The 13,239-nt window shown below is 45.3% G+C and overlaps 1 protein-coding gene across 1 annotated transcript in view; it reads right to left on the reverse strand.

Annotated features, from left to right (window-relative positions):
• Nucleotides 1–13,239, reverse strand: part of LOC142895271 (uncharacterized) — a 37,190-nt gene that overhangs the window by 990 nt on the left and 22,961 nt on the right. The window contains exons 4-13 of the mRNA XM_076036177.1: nucleotides 10,425–10,673; nucleotides 8,883–8,943; nucleotides 8,397–8,527; nucleotides 6,400–6,519; nucleotides 6,021–6,134; nucleotides 3,247–3,360; nucleotides 1,524–1,637; nucleotides 1,334–1,380; nucleotides 981–1,157; nucleotides 5–155 (exon numbers count right to left, since the gene is read on the reverse strand). Of these exons, the coding sequence (XP_075892292.1) occupies nucleotides 5–155; nucleotides 981–1,157; nucleotides 1,334–1,380; nucleotides 1,524–1,637; nucleotides 3,247–3,360; nucleotides 6,021–6,134; nucleotides 6,400–6,519; nucleotides 8,397–8,527; nucleotides 8,883–8,943; nucleotides 10,425–10,673 (1,278 nt within the window). The remainder of the gene's footprint in view (nucleotides 1–4; nucleotides 156–980; nucleotides 1,158–1,333; nucleotides 1,381–1,523; nucleotides 1,638–3,246; nucleotides 3,361–6,020; nucleotides 6,135–6,399; nucleotides 6,520–8,396; nucleotides 8,528–8,882; nucleotides 8,944–10,424; nucleotides 10,674–13,239) is intronic.

Consider the following 13,239-nt stretch of genomic DNA (forward strand, 5'->3'; position numbering starts at 1 on the left):
TTACCTGAGCAGTGTTGACCAGTACAGGGACTTTTGAGGCTCACGCACTCATTACCCTGGTAACCTTCAGGGCAAGTACACATGTATGTACCGCCCACGCTGTGGCAGGGTGCACCCTGCTGGCAGGGATTGGGATCACACAAATCCAACGCTGCCTGAAATAAAAGAAACCATAAATGGCAAATCGCAATAACACAGACTCGCATTTCCAGTCACTACTCTTACTTTTCTGTATTTTACTGTAATAACTCTACATTGAACAGTCAGTTGTGGATATAAGGTAAAATACCAAATACCTTAGGCACTAAACGCTATCATTCTATCAGCTCTTCAGGAATATCTAGAAAACTATCTTACTATCATTTCCCTTTTGTGAAGTTGTACGATTCAGTTGCATCTGGTGAAAAGAAGGCATTTCCCCATGAATACGGTGAGTCAGGGACCTCAGCGTCTCTTTGCTGACATTTTTCTCTCCTCTCATTAATCCTCGTTTTCTGATATTGCACTTGAGCTCACATATTTCTTGTGCATGATGTGACTGTCAGGGTAAAACAATTTCAAGTCCCGCAAATCCACCTTCTTGGTTATTGTATAGCTGGCCTGCCCTTTGGAAACATAAATGATAAACATAGATATATATTTACATCAGATGTGCATGACTAAATAGATTATAGATCAAATTAGATTAGACATTCTGTTTATTTGAATAGATTTCTGCATATCCTACACATTTGGCTTTCAAAACTCAAATGTATACGCCTAATTAAATGTGAGTCTTTTTTTTTTTTTTTTTTAATAATAATAATGTACTTTGTGTCTTCAAGACGCATTGAAGACACCGTCCTCAAGACTATGTTTACAGTTTGCAATGCCGTGTGTGGATGCCTTTAGATTTACAGCAGTGGTGAATATATATTTGCCAGTATACATGATGTTTTCTTTCTGCTGACTAGATTAATATTATCTACTCAATTCCCTACCTCACAAAAGACTCCTGAATATCCCGTTGGGCAGTTGCAGGCGATGGTCTTCCCTTCGTTCTCCACACATTGTCCTCCATGCAAGCAGGGGGCACTGTCGCAGGGACTCAGACTGTTTTGGCAATATTTCCCCGAGAAGCCAGGCGGACACACACATCTGGACTCCGTCAGTAGATCCTGCACAAGTGGACGTTATATGTGCACATTAATATAAATGCACGATAGAGAGGGCAATTATTGTATGAAGAAAAGAAAAAGAACAGGTAACAGAGAAGTGCTAGGCTTCCTGATTTAAAATTGCTGGTATCAGTGAAGCTAAGGGGAAGCATGCAGAGAGTGGAGAGGGCTCTTACCTCACAGCGTCCAGCATTTTGACACAAACCCTGACAGCTGCTGTTCCCTAAAGGGCAGAGGCACACACACTTTTTTTTAAACAAAATTCAAGAAATCAAGCTCAGGCAAAAACTCTTTTTCTCATTTTAGCGAAAAAATGTTTCTTTCATACACACAAGCTAAGTGCTTAAGTGCTTTTTGAACACTCACTGATGTCACATTTCTGGCCCATCCACCCGGGGAGGCAGTCGCACAGGTATCCCCCGATCAGGTTGCGGCAAGAGCGGGCGTGGACACATATATCAGATTCACACTCGTCAGTGTCTAGAGAGAGGAAAAGAGCCTCTTGAAAATAACTGATGCCATGGCGGTGCATTCTCTCACAGGTCAGATGGGATGATGAACAGGACAGGCGGTATTGAGAGCGGATGAAAAGAGCAGCTGCTCACAGAGGAGCTGTCGCTTCACACCAACTGGCATTTTTTGGTGGGTTTGTAAAATTATTGACATTTTCTAGAAATGAGTCTGGATCTATTTTGTGGGTTGCTTGTGTCTGTGGCAGATAAGCCATTACTGTGATTGACATGTCCATATCAATATCAGCGTTCTGTTCATATGTATATTGATCATCGTTTCAGTGCGTTTGCTTACTGTCGACTATTTTCTGCATTTGCCAAAACACATTTACATTAAGGGACAATAACATTTGCTTTACTGGAGACTGACTGTGTATTGTACATTAACTCCAATGTTGCCATAGTCCGACAGGACAACACATATGCAGGTTGGCAGTGTATAAGATAATTTAACTGAACGATAATATGCAAGAGGAAATAACGAAGAGACAAAATGAACACATTTCACACTACCTTGCTTTGCCTTACGGCATTTTCCCACATCAGTTACTTTCTGCACATATCTCCACACTGTACCACACCTTCTGTTAACTTTTCCCACCTTTTGTTAAAGCCACGAGACCCCGAGGCTTCACTTCTCATATCACAGGGGGAGGATTAGAAAGAAATGCTGCACCAATAAAGAGGAAGTACTCAGTTATGGGTAATCTATACTTGGTCGAGGTGTTAAGGGACCTTTTAGCTTTAGATTTAGCGTCGGTGCGCAAGTGTTTGAGTGTTATCTCTGGGGATTCTCTCTGTTCTGTTCTGAAACATAAGGAGTGAGGTATTCTTATTAAAAACGATGCAGAGACTATTCGGTTTTCAGCAGTTGCGGCACGACTGGCGCCCTGCTTGGCCGCTCAGGCTATAAAGACTTTAGTCACCTACGGCTGAACGGCGCTCCTCGCACTGAGCCGCTGACCTGTGATGTAGAACTATGGGAGATTATCAAGTGTCAAAGTGACATATTGCAGCGTTACAGTGGAGCAGCGGTGGCTGTCACCCTGAAATATGTCTCAGTTTTTCCTTCGTAACCCTCGAGCCTCGGCTCCACAGAGCATCATGTGCGTTTTGCGGGGGAGCATGTGTGTCTGGCTGAGTGATCTGATCTATACAATTTTGCCTCTGCCGCACTCTCCAGCACAACAGCCCTGTGGTTGCAGACTTGTCAGAGTGAGCAAATGCGGCCCAGCGGGGCGTGACAGAGCATTTAGAGAATACTGATTCGCAGTCAGGATGGCTCTGAGGAAGAATTAATGTGTCACTGGGTTTCTCTGTCCCCTTAATTTGCACTTTAGATGCGTATTTGTGGTCGACACTTGCTACGGACACTGTAGCGAGGCGGCCAATGTTTTGCCTTGTAAAAGACCAGCTTGAAACATCGCTGGAATGAGTTATTATTTTCAGATATTCTCTTTTTGCACTCCAACTCCAGTACCAGTACAGCATAAGTACAAACTAAATAATAAGAATAACAGACTGAACAGATCTAGAACTCGATAATGTGAAATGCTGCGAATTGGCATCCGACTGACCCAGCTGGCAGGTCCGGCCACTCCACCCAGGCGGGCAGAGGCACTGGTAGCCTCCGGGGGCCTCCTGACACGTCGCTCCGGGTCCACACGGCCTCCGATCGCAGTGCCTCACCGCTGAGACGGGAGAAGGGAGAGGAGAACGTGCTGCATGAACTACTGGGCTATGAAATTAGAAAGTGCGAGTGAATCCTAAAGAGACATTCGGTGTGTGTTTGTGTAAATATGTCACTATCGACCGCAAAGTGGAAACGTGAGCTCTGGAATATTGCATTAGCATGCTGTCACCGGGGCTGCCTGCTCTTTCATTCTTCTTTCTTTTTTTACCACTCTTTTTTTTGTGCAAATAATGAAAAATATAATTATCTCCGGACAAAAAAAAAAAAGGGCGATGAGACCTCAAACCTCTGTCAGCGAGGAGGGAGGAATGAAAGTAATTCAAACAGAAACATGGCGCAGCCACGCCTGGTTTCGCTTCTCTGGGATGGAATTCCTCTTCAGATAAAGAATCTGGAAATATATATCCGCGGTGGTTAACCGTGCAATACACTGCATCACCGCATTATGTATTCACGCAGCGCAGATGCTACTGCGCGCAGTTCTGCGTCGAACCCTGAGCCCCAACTCCATGCCGCTGACCCCGGCTCAAACCCCGAGCAATAATAACCGAGGCAGACTATCGCGGCAGCCCCGAAACTAAACAAACAACTCATAACAATAAACCCTTTAATTAATGTTGGCTGTATGTATTTATATACAGTCTACCGAGTGGAGGCATGTTATGATTATGGCTATAATTTCTAAGAAGGCAGACTCTGACTGTTTTTTTTTTTTTCCTCCAGGAAGCCTCCCACAGTGTGCACAGACAGACGGACGGACAGACAGCCCGCCTGCCTCCCTGGCTGCAATTCGCACTCGCAGCGAACCCAGCGCCATAAACAAAACAACATTTCTCCACGTTTCAACGCCCGGTAGCCGTCCTCCCCCAATCACGCGCAGCTTGCTGACACACCATCCACCCACCAAGACTCAATCTCACCTGTATACACTCGTGCGCACACACATACATACATAAACAACAGACCCTCATGCCTGTATGAGTCTCACACTACAAAGTACGTCATCAGGCAGGCACTGGCTGTTGTGACAGTTCAGCTCGTTTGCTACTTTACGGGGAAAAGGAGTTTGTGACCTTCTGCATTGACTGTGTCACTGAGAGGGTGGCGACAGAGGCCGAGGACTGAGACAGATTAAACACATTAGACGCACCAGACTGATTCCAATGCAGGACTTTTGACGCGAACAATTTGGCTTTGAAGGTTTACTCTAGACTTTTTTTTTTTTTTTTTTTTTTAATCTCAAGTCAAGGATCGCTGGTTTGGAAAGTAAGAAAAGGGAGCACGAGGGGGGAAATGTGATAAATGGGAATAGATTTGACTAAATACACAAAAGTTTGACAGTCAAATATTACAGAAAATCTCATCTCATCCAGCTCTAGAGTGCAACAGCAGACATTTCTTAATTTGCAGATAAAACACGTAGGTTGAAATCTTCCTTGAGTTTTTGTGCAGCGGCCAACATGATAAAGTGCCCTCTGAGGTGCCTTTCCAGTGGAGAAAACACTACTTGAATTGCATGATCCATCATTTCTAAACCTGACCTGGGCAACACCGGCTGCGAGTAAGAATGATTTAGTTGAACACAACTTCTTTTGAAAAATAACTTCATTAAAGGTTTTCAATGATAAAAACCTTATCAATCTTGCATTCCGCATTTGCTATCTAAAACTTTTTCATATCCTTGTTTGAAACAGGTCGGAATATGACATGATCAGTCAGCATCCTTTGAGGAAAACGCCACAGTTTTGATGGGACAAAAACAGGAAATGACTCCAAGCTTGTGATAATAACGGTCACAGCTTGGATAACAGCTGACGTTTTATCAGAAGTGGACGTTTCCCTAATTAAAAGATAAGCAAAGGACTTGGCAAGAGCTTAGTTACACACTGCGGCGCAGTGCTGCTCGCCAGTGCACAGCAGAACCTGTCAAATGTTACGCGTCAACACCTATAGGGGGCGGCTGCAGTGGAGTTTTGGGGTGTTTATTTGCAATTGTTCTTTTCCAAAGGACGCATGGCGCAAATCAAATAGCATTTGGAAGCAGGTCAAAATCCCATTGCTGCCATTTTTATTCGGCATGAAGGTTTGCGATTTGAATATTTTTGCTCGGAAAAGAAACAGAATCTTAAAGTCTCTGCCTCAATTGCAAACCAAAAAAAATTGATTGAGGGGTTAATGGGCAGCGACGGCAGGAGGAAATTATCTGTGCTTGTTAAGTGGCTGCGACCCCTGGAAGCAAAAACACAAAAGTCAGCAGGCCTTTCTTGGGGGTTGCTGATGAGCAATTTTCACAGTCAATTTTATCCATAAATGGCAGCGCAGACGATGAAATGAGAGGCGTAAACAGTAAATAACAACGGGAACAAGGCTGGTGGAGAAGGCGAGTGGTGTAGAAAGAGAGAGAGACAGGAAGGGGCAAACTTTGAAAGAAGAGCATTGCAGTTGGTGGACAGTGATTAGGGTGGAGGACATTGGCCAAATAGGAGGGTTTACTTTTCGCCAACTTTGTTAAGTTTGGCACAACTTTGTAATAATAAAGTATCCAGAAAGGCTTTCTTGAGTATTTCTACGTTATCAGCTTGCCTTAGACCAAGTCAAAGTCTTCAAACTCCTGCTGTGTGTGTGTGTGTGTGTGCAAAAGAGTCGCCAAAAAGTCACCCTCGGCGCAGATGTGTCCGGTCCAGTCCCTTGTACAGACGCAGGTGAATCCCATCGGGTTTTCCACACAGGTGGCGCCGTTGACACACGGGGACGACAAACAGGCATGCTCCACTGATGAGAATGGGTATGGAGAGGACAGAGGGGACGCACACGTAGCGATGTGAAATGAGTTCACGGTGTGGCTCAAGCTGCTGCATCTTGCATCACCCAGATTCACATTGAGGTGCAGTGATCATAATTGAATTTTAAAATGTGGATCGCTTGTAACTGTTTGCTCAATGATAGGACAAAACAAAAAGAATGTCCCTTTTTTAATCAATTTGATCATTTTCAATTATAATTTGTTCAGTTTTTAGTGTTTTGAGTGTGAGGTTACCGATGTCACAGTTGCGTCCTCTGAATCCCTCCTGGCATTCACACTGGTACTCGTTGGGCTCCGTGTTGGTGCAGGTCCCGCCGTTCTTGCAGGGTTGATGGGTGCCACAGTAGTTCAGATCTGGAGGCATTTGAAATGTTACAAAGTTTTGCCATTTAGAAGTTGAATTAACAGCTCAATAAACCGCCGAGGGGGGGGAAAGAAAGAAATAAAAGTAATGGGAACATAATGAGATGACACGGGGAGGAATCCGAGTGAACTGGGTTTGGCTCTGATTCAGCCCAGGAGCTCAGCTCACATGTTCACACACATTCTTCACGCCGGCTAATGGTGCATCCAGGTCGTCTCATTGTGCTGACTGTGCAAGGCCCAGTAGCTGCAGGGCCTCTTGTCTCCAGAGTTAAGGCTGATTAAAGCTCAGCGCTCTCTAATGATCTCCGCACCCACGTTGTCTTTGTCTCATTGCAGCTCTTTACGGAGCTCTTTCATGAGTGCACACACACACACACACACACACACACACACACACACACACACACAGACAGACAAACAGCTCGGAAACCCCACCTAGTCTCGGAGAGCTCGGCCCAGCCCTGCTCACGTTCGCTCTTACCCAAGGCTATCAGCTTTCGTGCGCACAATAACGGCGTCCTGTGGGCGCTCGCTCGACTCTAAAGGTCGCGGGCTCTCGCGGCGGGACGGCGGAGGGAGGATGTGCGCTACAATGTCGGAGGGACTCTGGGAAAAGTTAATGAAGTAGAGGCCCCGAGGGAGCTGTTCCCCATCCCACCCCTGGGGATAGGCACTCCAGGCCTGGGAAGATATGGAAGAGTTCATATGTGCACAATGTACCAGGCTACAATGTTTCTTTCTTTTTCTTTTGTCTGTCCCTCTCTTTATCTCAGACTCGAGACTCAGGTCCTTGACCAAAACACACAGAGGTGTCCAAAAACTTCTGGCACACCTGCGACTCGTGTTTGTGATGTGTTGTATTGAGCCGGGAATCAGCCTCAAGTCTCCAAATACAGTTGCACTGTTCTGTCCAGCTCAGAACTGGATGTTTGAGCAAGGTGACGTCCATTACAACCCGTGCAGTGTGTAAGAACTACAAAAAATGTTTTTCTCATTTTGTCTTATTAACAATAAACAACAAATTAATTTGGGCTGTCATCGTCAAACGCATTAATCGCAACTAATTAAATGCAACCCATAACGCGTTATTTTTTTTAAAATTGCGTTTCAAACGTGATACCACGGAGAGCGCTTCCTTTCGGCGCCCTTGCTAATCGGTGGCGTCGTTCAGACCAGAAGGCAAAGCTGCGCGCGCCTCTGCGGCCGGCTCGCGCCGTGCAACGATGATTTCGGCGTCTGGTCTATTTTGTGGCTACGGCAATTCTGCGTCCAGTGTGAACCTGGCATAAGCCTTTTTGTGCCTTCTACTAACCCGTAGTCGGCCCCTCTGGCCGATTTCTGGTAAGAAATACGGGGTTAAAACTGCCTTGGAACGCAAGATTAATCCCAGTTAACTATGAAGATCTGCAATTAATCGCAATAAGAAAAAATTATGCCTCTGATGCAGTTAAACCCTTTGAAACACAAAAAAAAATTCTGGAAAATATTCAGTGACAAGAATCGGGATTGACTGAGTGAAAACAATTTTTTTTTTCCCACTACTGTAAACCGTGCCCTGTGTTTTGAAGATGTCTCAGAGCCTCATCTGCCGAAGCTGTGGAGACGCTTATTTGTCTTGAAAGCTATCGCTGTGTTGTAACGGCTTCCTGTTATTGTTATTTAATTGGCGCTGATGTGTCTAGCGCGGGACCGCAACGAAACAACACGATCCAAATAGGGGTGTCGTGACACGGCGCGTCATGCGCCAACAATTCAGATTTAATTGTACGTCAGGGTTTATCTGGGAGAAGTTGTAAATCGCGGCCGTGCTGGGCACAGACGCGGGCTATAATTGGCTGGATTTTAGACACAAAAACATGCCTGACCTTTGTCGCACAGCAGTCCTCCCCAGTTGACGTCGCACACACACTGCCAGGGTTCGGCGCAGCTGCCGTACACGCAGCCGGGGAAGGTCACGCACTGGTCACACAGGGGGCCCTTCCAGCCGTAGTGACACCTGAGGTGGAAACTGTGTCATCACTGCTTGTAATACTGTTCATGCATCCTGCATCTGTGACTTTCTTCACTTGTCAAATGAATCACTGTTGCACGCTTTCACTTTTCCATCTGAGAAGGTTTCTGCTTTTGGAGGAAGTGGAAAATAAAAAGTGTGAAACATAAAATATGTGCCTTTCTCCTCTTTCTTTCTCTAGTTTGTTCCCCTTCATTAGCCATCATATCTTTCTGTATACATGCACGGTTGTAGATTGTGCTGCTGTCTGTCCGTCTTGCCCAGCTGGAGGTCAACTGGCCGATTGCCACGCCAGTGTTTTGAGGGAGAAACGATGAAACTCTTGATTCTGCTGACTCACTTGCATTCTCCAGGTAGAGAGCAGGAGCCGTGCACCTGATGACACCCTTGCTTGCACACCGCTGTGAACAAAAAACAGACAAAAACCAAACCTTATGAGGCAGGCAGTGTAACAGGAAATGGCTGTTGCATTCTTATTGCAATGCCCAGTCCGAGAAGGAAAGAAAAAAAAGGAGCAAAACATACTATTTATCAGCAGCTTGGCAGCAAAATTTAAAAGATACTGAAAATTCCTTCCCTGTGCAAACAAAAGCACACATGCAGATTATGGTTTCCTGTTTGAGACCCCTCGGAACTAAATACTTCTTGGAATTTTTCCTAGTCATTAACCTGCAGGGGGTAAACAGAGGGACCCCTGGCTAATTTTTCACTCTTCCTGCTTCTCAGTAAGTCCAATCAACGACCTGCTGAGGAGGAAGTCAGAACCAAGTGAGGATGTCCGTCGGCGCGCACGGTGTCCTTCAGGGTTCCCATGGTTTCCACTGCAGCTTCCTACATTCGCTTTTTACCATCACAACACACGACGGCAGCGCCCTGAGGTCACGGAGCGAGGTCGTCCGGCTGATGAGTCACAGACAGATGGAGAAATCCCCACCCCACTCACAGACAGAGCGTACGACTGCGTACTCTATTTGGCTCTAATGAGCGTGTAGCTGTGTTTAGCTCCTAATTACAGAAATGATATTCAGACGGGGTCAAGGTCAGGAAAGCAAAACATTCTCAGGGAAATCAGAAAGCTTTTAAGCCACCATGGAAAAGATCACTGGAAGAGGAAGCTTGTTTCATGGATAAAAGAAAATAAATGAGAGTCTAAACATTTGCTAATTCTCCTTATCACAGGCCTCCAGCCTTTCAAGTAAAAAAATTCCCTGTGGTGAAAAAAATAATTTATGTAAAGTATTTTTGTTTATGTAAATAGGAAAAATAAAAATGAAGGTTTAGCACAAATTATATACTTAATCGTACATATAACACTTCACAATATGCATCACATATCAACAGTGTTTCGTTCAATATTAATGAATTGTCTTTTCTGTCACTTATTTTCCAGCCACCAGTTGTGACTTTCTGTTTGTTTAATATGACACAAAGTGAATCCACATACCAATGCCACATTCCTAACCTGTGTCATTCAACGTAGTGGTGAAAGAGCTATTATTGGTGAGTTACATTTCCGCTGTTGGTGGATATAGTTGCATCTTTTCACGACTGAGTCGAAGCGCCGATAAATGTTTTGCAGACACGGTGTTACACTGCTTGACATTTTGGGAAAAACACACGAGGCTCCAGAGAAGTCAGACGAAAAAAATGACAAGACTTTCATGTCTATGGAGTAAATATAAAATCAGCTGATCTTGGCATTTTGGGTATGAGGGTATGGTTGCTACCGAGCGACAGAGCAACGGCAACTCTGCAAATCTTGACTCTTCACTCAGAATGAAATTGTAATTTGTCAAGTAATAATTGAATGAAAATTAGTTCAAAACAAGCCAACAAACAAGACATGCACCTGTATGTTAATTCAACATGTTGTGTCTGTTACCTTCTTTGCACTCCGGTCCCGTCCATCCCTCCATGCAAACCTTGGAGCCGCTCGCGTCGCAGTTAAAGTGACCGAAAAAGTCGTCCCGGGCTCTGCAGAATTTGTTGCAAAAGGGGCCGAAGTAGTTGGAGTCGCAGCGGAAGCGGAGGCGGTATTCCAGGCTCAAGGTGCGGCTGTGGTGATGGAAGGTCTGCCACTGTTCTCCGGGGTTCAGCATGGAGGAGAGGAGCACTCGCTCAATCAGCTGACCTGAGGGAAGGCAAAATGCGTTAAAGACATCCAGTTGACGCCGTTCTCTGATTCTGACTCTGATGATTTACTCTGACATTTTTTTCCTCTTGGATGGCAAAAGTTAGAATCCTGTGGAGATCAAGTCAAAGGAATCTCCAAGGGGAGGAGGGTTTCTGTACGATGACAGAGACTTTCCAAAGAGAACCTGCTCTGAGTTGCTTGGATAATTAATGGGGGATCAGTGTGTGTGCGGTGAGTAATGAGACAGGATCCCAGACGATGGTTATGGACAAAGGCGAAGCAATAAAAAATGAGTGGGTGGTGTGTGGAGAAAGAGAAGATGGAAGGCAGTGCAAACATCAGAGAGGACCAGACCTGGGAGGCCTGGGAGTGGGGTGGGGGTGGGGAGGGTGCTCCTGACCCCCCACCACCCGCCCCTCCCCTGACACCCCTACGGGAATTTGCCACCGGCGCCGTCACCCACAACTCGGTCATAATCTGCTGTGACAGGGTATTAGCACACACAAAGCCCAGAGAATATGTGTGTGCCTGGATGTATCTGGCCGCATCAATGGATGTGTGTATATAAGAGATGGTGTCGAGCTCAGAGGGGGAGAGATTGTTAGATAGTGACAAAGAGAGTCAGAGGTGGACGGCCGGTGCGGTCCGCGCGCGCGTGTGATGGACAGATGCAAACCGAGCCAAGGGGAAGGGAGTGAGCTATTAGAGCACACACATTACAAATACCCAATGGAGGGATGAGATCATCAGGGTTTGACACAAAGGAGTGGAAACTGTGGCACATTTGCCCCGCGCACGTGCGATTGTGTGCGCGTGTGATCAAGAGAACACGTAGCGACTATTAGCTTCATCACCGCGCCGCTCCTCCGCCGGCCTCCTCGCATCGTCTCGACACAGACAAATCAACAAAATAAGCAGGGACAGTGGAAACAATCAGGACGCGCGGTCGGGGGAAGCAGGAGAAGTGAACCTTATTTCCCCACTAATGGGATGTGATACGGTGGCAAAATAACGGAGGGACGGAGAGGCAGATTGGGGTGGCGCGCAGCTGAAATGAGGGACTGAAACAGGAGCTGTTCCACCTGAGCAGCAGGCGCACAGGAATACAGGAATAGCTGCCACGGCAGAGAACACATCAAGGGGACGGCGAACCCCCAAAATGATGTCTCGCCCATTGGTTACGCACCACTTTGCGTGTCCAGGATTAGCTAACTCATCAGAGACACTCCGCAGTTTAGCAGGTGGAAATATAATTGCACCCAGTGGTGGCTATATGTGGCTCCAACTTACAGGCACGTTTTTTTTTCTTTTTTCCTTTTTTCTTCTTCTTTTATTCCTTTTTTCCTTTTTTTCTTACGTACAGGCATGTTAATGTCCGTGTCCAGGAGGACGCAGCACCGTTGCCTTTTGCTGATTTGAGTCAAATTGGATTGCCTTGTCTTCCAGACACTTGCGTTAACTCCACGAGAGTTCTGTGGCTAAGCAGATATGCCACTAGAGCCTCAATCCACAAGCGGCAGAAATACAATTTAGAATTTAGAATTCATTTTTTTAAAATTCTGGTCTCACTCTGATGCCAGCGGTTGGCCCCCACTGACTATTACTTGCTGTGAAATCTCTAGCTGAGAAAACACTGCAGGAGAAAAAAGGGCCGCCTTCTGATGACAAGTGAATTTTCAGCTCAATTAGAACAATTTAATCCAATTTGCAGTTCTTGCTTCGAGCAGTGGAGTAAAAAGTCTAGAAGTCAGTTTGAGAAAACTGTACTTAGAGAGAACTAGACTTTTGGTTTGGATTTGTATTACTACTACTATTGATAGCCTACTATCAATGCAGCAACTCTGATTAAAAAAAAAAAAAAAAGTGTGAACACACCACCATTAAAGAGGTTTTTACAAAGAAATGCATGTATGCAGCCTTTCCTTATTTTCTTCTCTTTAGTCAATAAAATCAATAAAATCCATCCCCTTAACAGCTGTACATCTTTCTCAATGGTGCAATAAAGTCCATTTATTGTCATATTGTCAGTATGTAGATAACTGTAAATTCAACTGTCCATAAAAATATCTAAATATGTAAATATGTTTTTCTCTTACGTTTATATCTACAAATATCTTATTTCTTTAATTAATATAATTCTGTATTTGCACCATAAAGTTTTGCTGCTCTGATTACGGAAATGTCCCCACTGCGGGATCAATAAAGGTCGTCTTCTTCTTCTTCTTCTTCTTCTTCTTCTTCTTCTCACCCTTTCAGCTCAATCTATCTCATCATCGCTGTTTCTTGTACTGTGACACTTTGCTTTAGTCACGGCATCAAGTCCGCAGTCAAAAATATTCTGCTCAGCAAGTGCAGCCCGTGAAGGACAAACTAAAACACCCAAAGAGCGAGAATGCAAAGTAGAGGAGCGTCACGATCAAACTGCAATCGCTCCTTCCAAAGAAAAGGACACTTGTGACGCCCTTCTCGCGCGGTCGCGTCAGTTTTTCATTTACATTAAACTCGGCGAAGGTCACGCCGCCGCTTACGCGTTTCCAGGGACTGTCTCGGAAAGTGCGGTGGC

This window comes from Nelusetta ayraudi, unplaced genomic scaffold, assembly GCF_046127955.1.
Source record: "Nelusetta ayraudi isolate G7.1 ecotype Tasmania unplaced genomic scaffold, CSIRO-AGI_Nayr_v1 ptg000048l, whole genome shotgun sequence".
Taxonomy (NCBI): Eukaryota; Metazoa; Chordata; class Actinopteri; order Tetraodontiformes; family Monacanthidae; genus Nelusetta; species Nelusetta ayraudi.